At 41.4% G+C, this 9836-nt stretch overlaps 1 protein-coding gene across 1 annotated transcript; it reads right to left on the reverse strand.

Moving 5' to 3' along the window:
• Positions 1-8425: 8425 nt before the first annotated feature.
• Positions 8426-9356, reverse strand: LOC5563836 (U1 small nuclear ribonucleoprotein A). Its single transcript, XM_001648102.2, has one exon. The coding sequence runs from the start codon at positions 9235-9237 to the stop codon at positions 8587-8589; it is 651 nt and encodes a 216-aa protein (XP_001648152.1). The 5' UTR covers positions 9238-9356; the 3' UTR covers positions 8426-8586.
• Between the last annotated feature and the right edge of the window lie 480 nt (positions 9357-9836).

The following is a 9836-nucleotide window of genomic DNA, read 5'->3' on the forward strand; positions in this document are numbered from 1 at the left end:
GCAGCAGCGTCTTCGGAAACATCCTCAAATTGCCGTATTGTCAATTATTCGTAATAAATCAATTATTGTATGCTGCTATGAGATGAATTAAGAAATTATAGCAAGTATGTGGTAAACACATTAGGGAATATTACACAATTAACTCTTTAAAACACATTTGTTGGCTCCGGAAAGGGCCGATTGAATTGTTGAATTTGCGTAACACGGACACATTTTGGCGGCTTTGGTCGATTTTCTTCAGCCATCTCGAACAAATTAAAGAATATTACACAATCAACTCTTTAAAACACATTTGTTGGCTCTGAAAAGTGCCGATTGAATTGTTGAATTTGCGTAACACGGACACACTTTGACGGCGCAATGGTTGCAATCCTCCTCGCCCGGTGAGATTTTCGGTGCTGATGACGATGTGCGCTTCAACAAGCGGCTTTGGTCGATTTTCTTCAGCCATCTCGAACAAATTAAGGAATATTACACAATCAACTCTTTAAAACACATTTGTTGGCTCTGGAAAGGGCCGATTGAAATGTTGAATTTGCGTAACACTGACACATTTTGACGGCGCACTGGTACAAATCCTCCTCGCCCGATGAGCTTTGCGGTGGCGATGACGATGTGCGCTTCAACAAGCGGCTTCAGTCGTGGCGGCTTGTTGTTGTTCCATTCGCGTTCCATTGAAAACTAAGCTGAGAATGCGAAAGGCACTCGAGACTTGCTCGCCGACCATGTTCACAATCTGACGGCAAAAAGAAGAATGAGCGAAGAAGCAGGAATCGGTCTGCTTTTATAGTGCGAAGCGGAACGCAAAAGAAGCGTGGAAAACTGCTTGCACGTGATTGGTTGCGTAAGAAAGGGGTCGACATTTTCCAAATTTTCAATAGTTTATTGTTGATATTCAATAGTTTTCTCCATTCGAGAAAATTGCTGTATACATTTCCGACCGATTGGTGGGAAAATTTTTAAAATCTATAGATAAATGACTGAGTTATTAGCGTTCAAAATCTTTCAAAATTTCGTGACGGTCGCAAAATTTTAGAGTTTCAATTGACACCCAGTATATTGCCGTAAGACGTAGTTAACGTCAAAATGGTGTCAGAAATTGATCTAATGCAGCCGCATCTGCGCGTAGCGTACTCTACTTGTATCTCTCTTTTTAACTATTTCGTTCGCACTATTGGCAGCACGGTTAGCTTCAATTTGAGCGTTATCCAGGCCAAGCATTAATGTTTGTAAAAAACGGCCAGTAAGTTGAAGATGGCCTCCTAGCCACTTTCGCCAAGTCAGATAACCTTACTCTGGCTACAGAGTGCAATGAACCAGCCTTGGTTCTTATGAAGCGTGGGTTAAGGTGAGCATCGCAACGAGAGAGAGAGAATGTGAAAGAGTACCAGAAAAAATCCTCGCATTTTTTTGCACTCTCACTCGAATCGCTTGAGGATCTGTGTTGAAAATTTTGAGTTCAATTTTTTCTCCTCATAAAAACAACAAAACCGTCTCTTCTTTGCCTCGCAGAGGAGTTTCTATCAAGCCTGGCTGCGACAAACGGAAATACACGCTTCAGACTTCTTGTCCAATTTCTTCCGGTTCTCCTTCGGTACATGCACCATCACATTGATTCCGAATATGCGAAGTTGCGACACATCCGGCCGCTTGCCATTGTATGTTCGTATTTGCTTGATCCGTTCTCCAGTTTGATTCTCCGCGAAGGCCTTATGATCTTGCAATGCCTCAAGCACTTCCATTTTCGACTTCAGGAACTGAACAACGGTTTTCAGACTAGCGCTGTCGATGAAGATCAGTAAGTAACGGTTTCCTCCAATCGATCCGGTTTCCATAGGGTGTATTTTGTCTTTGATATGGCCGCACAAGTCCAAGTGGATCAGTTCCAATCCCCCCAATGCAACTTTCCAGGGTTTTCACATCATATTCCATTCCGGTTATCATCTCCTTAAGTCACTTGCACCTACCGGCAAACAGATACCCCATACGCCGATGCCACATCTCGTACGGAAACGTAACGGAAGTAACACAGTTAAATTTAAACCACTGCACTGTGATACAGCATAGCAGCTGCTTTGGCAGTCAGTCTCGGAAACGAAGACCGACGCCGTGTTACTATTGGACCCATACCGCATACCAGCCAACACACCCAATAAAGCACCCAAAACGGAAGTAACACAGTTAAATTCAAAACACAGTGATGCAGCCCAACAGCTGCTTTGGAAATCAATCTCGGAAACGAAGACTGACGTGGTGTTACCAGGCTTGATAGAAACTCCTCTGCGAGGCAAAGGAGGAGGCGATTTTGCCGTTTTTCTGAGGAGACAAAACTGAACTCAAAATTTTCAACACAGATCCTCAAGTGATTCGAGTGAGAGTGTAAGAAAACGCGGGGATTTTTTCAGGTACTCTCTCTCTCTTGTTGCGATGCTCACCTTAACTCACACTTCAAAAGAACTCTTGAGTCTGCCGCCCGAACAAATAGTCCTCGGGGAGTTGTGAGAGCACCCTTTTTTGATGGAATTTTACTCTGTTGTGTTTTGTGCTGCATCTTCCTCGCTCATTTTTCGTTGCCTCTCTGCTCATCAGCACGCTGCTCTAGAGTATTTCACCGAACTCAGTGATGTTGAGGAGCATTATCAAGCCTGGCGTGTTACTATGTGACCCATACTGCATACCAGCCTACAACGGGAACTGGGTGGCGGATAGGTCTCAACAGCTAGCAGCTATAGGGACGACAGGACGATACCTTATCCAAGAAGTAGTCTCTATCTCAAATGATGGCAAAAATCACCGGCGTGTTCTATTGCAGCTGTTACGCGCCCCCTAGGTGGCCGATTGAGGAATTTTGCCACATGATCGACAGGATGATAGCCGAACTGACTAATGCCAGTGTGATAGCTAGTGACTTTAATGCATGGGTAGTGGAGTGGAGTAGCCGCTGCACCAACCAGAGGCCAATTATTGTTGGAATCCCTGACCGCACTAAATGTAGAGCTGAAAAATGTGAGTACAGTGAGTACCTTCCGCAGAAATGGGGCTCTGCACAAAAATCATTCCCTCTCGTTCACTTTTTCATAAAATCATAAACAACAAGGCCAGTAAACGTCAAAATCCGATGCAAAATGAAAACAGTGCAGAGCCCCATGGTGCAGAATCGATTAGCGATATGACGCCTACAGAATGGTAATGACTAGGACCAAAGGTGTCATGGCACCCCAAGAGAAGTCGCCCGAGCTGCTGCGATCCATGATCTTATATACTCTTACCGCATCATCCCAAATGTTGCCACGTAGTCAATGCGGGTTCGGACATGTTCAGAACTGCGATGCAACGTTGCATTGGTGAAGAATTCTTCTCGGATGTATGAAAGCGACAGAACGAGGAAATCACCAGGTGACACGTCGACGTATAGACCTATCTGTCTACTAGATACGAAGGGAAATTTGTTGGAGAGGTTGATCCTCAACAGGGTAATACCGTTTTATATGAAATCTACCCTCAAGTAAAATATTAAGTTCCTTTATTTATTGTTTAAATGAGACTTTAACGCCAATTTCTTCCCTTGGATTTCAAAATTACAATATTAATATTCATACTTTCGACCCTTTATGAATTTATCTTTATATGAAGAATTGAAACAAATTCCAAAAATTGAACATCCGCTTTTTGGTAGAGAAACTTTAAAGTAGATGGAGTACCGTGTACCTTTTAATTCCGCTCCTAAATGCTTATCTTTGACAGATACGCGTATTTCGACTACCACTTGCAGTCTTCTTCAGTGTCAGTTACTCGTATCCATGAGTGGATACGAGTAACTGACACTGAAGAAGACTGCAAGTGGTAGTCGAAATACGCGTATCTGTCAAAGATAAGCATTTAGGAGCGGAATTAAAAGGTACACGGTACTCCATCTACTTTAAAGTTTCTCTATTTGAGATTCTGCTCAGAGGATTCGAACATTCATTAAAGAGATCCGCTTTTTGCAAAGTTTTCATTTAAACGTAAATTTGAAGGTATCAGTCGTGATCAATTTTACTTCACTGATGGATCTTTGATTCAAAATGTTGCTGGATTTGGAGTTTTCAATAATCTTTTGGCTCATTTTTTCAAATTACAAAACCCTTGTTCTATATTCATAGCTGAGATAACTGCTTTATATTTAGTATGTAACTTGCTTAGACTTTTTACTCCAAACTTAGTTATAATATCTTCTGATAGTTTGAGTTCTCTTCATGCTCTGAATTCCATAAACTTTAATTCAAAATCTCATAACATTCTTTTGGAGCTTAAAAATCAGTCATATGATTTATATACTCAAGGATTTTTAATTAAATTTATGTGGGTACCTGCTCATTGTAATATTTATAGCTACTGGCGGGTGTTAAGATTGTTGGCTTCGCCGACGACATCACCCTAATGGTCTATGATTTGATGAAGTCTAGGAAAGTAAAACTCTATGACACACCGTTTCGTTCAATTACTGTGTGGGATCAAAATCCATACACCTAAGAAATGAATCTAAATCCATCCACTTCATACAAAACGCCTACTATTTGTATGAAGTGTACGGATTGTGAGCCTGTACGGATTTCGGTACCCCACTGTACTTACGACGTTTTTGTAATAGTTCAAAATCGACTCAAGTAGTTTTATTGATTCGTGCTTACGTCGCTTTATCTCTAACGTCGTAAGTAGAGGTAAGGTTTTGAAAGTTGAAAATCTAACTCAGACCTGCCCAACCTTTTTGCAACGCGGGTCAAATCGGAGAAACAAGTTTTTGTGGCGGGCCACATTTTAAAAATTAGGTGAATGAAGGTCATGAAACTTGACAACTATCAGTGAATTGTAATTGTAATTGCTCAATCCACACCCTGGCAGATAATTGTCCGCCAATCTAGACACGGGCTAGGTGAGGACCTACCAAGCCTCCCCCGTTAACATGTCCTATACCGTTTAGCACACCGGGTTCTTCCACAAGCAGGCGCCGGAATTAAAGCGGTCCCACGAGTTTCAGATACATTAAATAGATATAGTCCCTCTGGCACTAAACCGAATAGCGCCCTCCACCTCATCACCAGCACTGCCCATCCCGCACGCCACACAAAATGCCGGAAGTGGCGTGCCGTGTAGCACATTAGATGTTCTACAGAGCACACCACCTCCGACACCATGCTCAACGTACAGCAAAGACAGCGCTGAAAAAAGCGGAATGCGCCATTCGATTCAGTACCAGAGGGACTATAAATGTAACGAAGAGGAAATGAAAAGATAGTAGAAATGGTTTGGTTGTTGGATTGCTGAAACGAGAAGAAAGAAATAAAGTTATTACGTTAAAACGTGGTTTTTATAGTTGAATAAATGTATCGATAGTTTCTCATCTGTTTCTTTTCCGTATCGTAGTTCCGTCGATTCTATCCACCTCGAGTTTTGTCGACTCCGCTTGGGCAATGAGGACCGCGATGAAATGAAAAATATAAAAATATGAGCATTAGTGTTTATCTATTATTTAATGTGGTTCTCATTTGCTTTCAAATACAGTTAACTCTCCCTTACTCGATATTCCATATCTCGATATCGAGTTAGAGAACCATAGTAAAAGTTGGTTTTCATGGTTAACTTGATGGTCCCTTGGAACGCAGTTGTACTGCTTTTGTGTTCTGTAACTCGATACCTCCTTAACTCGATGGTCCCTTCAATATCGAGTAAGGGAGAATTGACTGTACCTAAGTAACATGTGAACTCTGCCTCTATCAGAAAATTCTAATAAATCATAATTTATTCTCCTACACTTTTCCTAACAAAAAGTATTCCTATTTAATAAGACAAGTGCAAAAGCACAAATAAAAGTGTGGGACCGCATCGAATCATGTTGATGCCCACAGAGCACTCATTCTTCGATTTGCGAAATATGAGTCCGCTGAAAACACCGACCCGACTCGACGCAATCGCGCACCTCTACCGGCCCTCCGCACATGTAAAAACTTCTGCGATAATCCTGTGGTGTGAAAGAAATGCGCAATATTATTTTGATTTCGATCCTAAATTCATGAATCGTAGGCCCTACGCGTATGATTGTTCATTATTTAGGCTAAATATACATGTTTATACCTGTACATAAGAAAAAAAGAAAAACGACTACGAATATCTTGCAGCGTAAAGTTTAAGTGATCAAATATTCATCCTCTCTTCAACCCTGCACTATACTAACCTCCTAACATAACACAGAGCTAAAAATTCTTTCTTGCGTTACACAATCTGAACAAGAAACCATTTTCAAATACTTCCCATAATTTATGCGAGGCAAAACAGATTCCACTTTCTACGTAATGTAACCCAGCATAAACAGCTGCCCAACTCTCCAGACCTGCGCCCTCCAAGATCCAAGGTGCTGCTGCCTTACGTTCAAAACTTCTTTCTTCAAAGTCTATCTATCAATTCCGAACTGCATACTACAATACCAATCAGATCCTATTCCTGACAAGACACAGAGTCACAACCCCAATGTGATGGATTTACCCACAACCTTGTCATAACCCCTCTTACGTTTCGCTATCCTCGGAAGTCACCCATATTGATGCTTGGCAAAAAATATCAGTTCTAAATCCACAAATCCCAAATTACACCACATTATGTTGGTCCGTTTGGCGTCGCCGGTGGATACCTGTTCTGACATTCGTTTCTTTCAAACACCACTTCAAGCCTGTACCCCCACTTCATGAATACGAATGTTGATGAATCACGATAATCTGAAGGTCGTGACCAGAACGGAGGTAGTCTTTATCACTAGGGACCAACCACCACCAAAGATAAACTGATTTTAAATGTTCATACAATTAGAAAAAAGCTAATGCCACTTTGCAATACCCAGCGATTTTGATTCATAAATACGTCTTTATAAGAAAACAATTTTTTTTTTCGTTTTCTCTCATAGTTTTAAGAAAATGTCCAGTTCTTGAATAAAAGTCACTTACGCGATTATTGGTTTTACAAGGCCCTCTTATACAGAAATTATACTTAAAGCTTCTAAAAAATAATTGAAGACGTTGAGGCGTAAAAACGCCACCAGAAAAACGCTTGCCGGATTTAACATTACGGGGCTATAGATTCACAGCATAGTATAATCCTTCGAAAAAATGCTTCTAAGTGAACCTTTTCGAAGTCTCAACGCCTTATGATTCCATAAAAGTGATGTATTAACATTGTAATGATGTTTTCAAAACCAATAGTTGAAAAAAAAAAATATTGAAATATGGGTTCCGATTTTGGCACGGTTCCGTTTTTACCAACTGAAAATTTAAACTTTGTTGCCAAAAACGGAAGCCCACTGTATATCCATTATAAATATAATCATTACGACAAGGTATTCGGAAGTTGAGACAAAACGGTCTGTCTACGCTGGATGAAGCTACGATCAATCGTTTGAAGGGTTGTAAGTAGAGTTTTACCTCAGTTTAGTTGTGTAGGAATTTTCTTTCGAAGTGAATGCAACCAACAATATAACTTTTTGTTGTGTTTATATTAGTTTCAGAATTTTGAAATGAATTAAAAATGTATATCAATAATACTCACCTGATATGCGCATCGTGGCATGAAGTGTGGGATCGACTCTCGCTGCAGACTTGACCCTTTCGTGGAAAATGTTACTCGGCTGCGCTGCTAAATGAGTATGAACAGTATCCGTATGTAGGTATTTAAAAAAAGAGCTATACATGATACTAAGAATCCTTATGAAAATGTCTAGAAACATAACTGGACAACTCGGTGTTGGAACTATTATAGGGTTTCTTGTAAACATCCTTAACATTCAATGCTCCGTTATTGTAATCATCGAAAGTTCAAAAACAGTTTAAAACTAAAAATTATTCGATTAAAATGTGTTCACTAAGAGGCCTTGCTTAGCCGAGTGGTTAGAGTCCGCGACTGCAAAGCGCAGCCATGCTGAAGGTGTCTGGGTTCGATTCCCGGTCGGCCCAGGATCTTTTCGTAATGGAAATTTCCTTAACTTCCCTGGGCATAAAGTATCATCGTATCTGCCACACGATACACGAATGCGAAAAATGGCAACTTTGGCAAAGAAAGCTCTCAGTTAATAACTGTGGAAGTGCTCATAAGAACACTAAGCTGAGAAGCAGGGTCTGTCCCAGTGAGGACGTTATGCCAAGAAGAAGTGTTCACTGTGTTTCGGTTGGAGAAAAGAATACAATGAACACATTTCGCTGTGAATTTTCTTAATTTTGAACGAAAAAACTGCTTTTGAAAATTTTGAAATCAATGACGGATTCTTATCGTTGAAGACAGACAAAATAGACCTTTTTATCTACGATTCCTACACTTCAACTAGGTACGACAGTTATCGAGGTACCTACATAATTATGCTTATGAATAAAAGAGTGTGATATGAATTAAAACCCTGCCACGAAAATTGCTTCACAAAAAGAAGTCATCGCCCAACCGCACCCAAAAACCATGAAAGCGGAGTGCAATGCTTCATGGTTTATTGATTCCATAATATGCAGAGTAGCATACATACCATTTTTGGATGCCATTACCATTAAAATTATTATCCTAATCCTAACATCCGCTCTACTTCTTAGCGAACGAAATCTTCATCGCGTGCGTCGGTGTAATCTTGAAACCCTGCAGCGCTTCCCGAGCGGCACCACTCTGCAGTTCCGTGGCAAACTCCACGAAGGCGATATCATGTCGATTGGGCACCAGACGCACCTCCTTGAAGCCCGGGAACTGGTTGAACAACATGGACAACATCATCTCGTTGGTTTCCTCCGGCAGGTTGGTCAAGAACAGAATCTGGTTAGGTGGTTGTTCCGCCGTGGCGGAATTGTTAGCTGCCGCCCCAGCTTCGGCATTCTTTTGTTTTTTGGACTTCTTATCTTCCTGGTGAATCGGTTTGGGTGCTTTGGCCTTCTTGGGGCGCTCCTTGAAAGTGCCCTTCATTTTGGCAATCACGTCGCTGTCCGTCTTCGAGTAGTTGATGCGCATCGGTTTGTCGTAGAAGGGGAATCCTTGCATGGTCCGCATCGCATTAGTGGCACTTGCAATCTCCTTGAAGATGATGAACGCTTGGCCTCGCATTTTGAGCGTCTTCAAGGCGACAATGTCCAGAATTTGGCCGAACTGGGAGAAGATCGCGTACAGGGACTTTTTCAGCTCTTCCTTTTTGATTTTCTCGTTCAGGTTATTGATGTAGATGGTGTGGCTCGGGCGGATGTCCATTTTGAGGCGATCTGCGGCAGAATTTGTACCGAAATTTCACTAAAATTTAATTTTGTTTGCCGGGAAGCAAGCACGACACGATTTTTTCGGGCTGTCAAACTTCAATGGCGGAGACGCGGCTGCCGAGTCTACATAAAATGGAAAGTCTCCACATCATGTTGATAATAGGAGGAAGTGAAACACGATTTACACGGAGAAAAAATTAAACATGAGCCTATGCATGCTATAAAACGTTTGACTTTTACTGTGCGCCCTGTTTTCAAGTCGCCCGTGGGAGGGAGCGAGACAGCACCAAAACACGGCGCACAGTAAAAGTCATGAGAACAAAAGAATTTGTGGCACGTACAGAGGCTCATTTCCGACTTTTGACAAATCTGGACAATCATTTGACAATACAAGAGGTCTTGAGCCTTGGTTCAGAAACTTTGTTGTTTGAGCCCAGGGAGGTGGCATGAGCCAATAATTACCAACCCAACATTGATTCAACATGGCGTCTAGTGTTTTTGTTTTGATTGTTTTGGAAGTGGCAAAATATATGTTTTTATGGATAGGAGACATCAATGATGCCTCGGTGAAGAATAAAACATCAAACAAAATGA

Source organism: Aedes aegypti, chromosome 3 (genome assembly GCF_002204515.2).
Source record: "Aedes aegypti strain LVP_AGWG chromosome 3, AaegL5.0 Primary Assembly, whole genome shotgun sequence".
Lineage (NCBI taxonomy): Eukaryota > Metazoa > Arthropoda > Insecta > Diptera > Culicidae > Aedes > Aedes aegypti.

Excerpts from the sequence above, each read along its gene's own strand:
- LOC5563836 (XM_001648102.2), bottom strand. The coding sequence starts at position 9,237 with ATGGACATCCGCCCGAGCCACACCATCTACATCAATAACCTGAACGAG.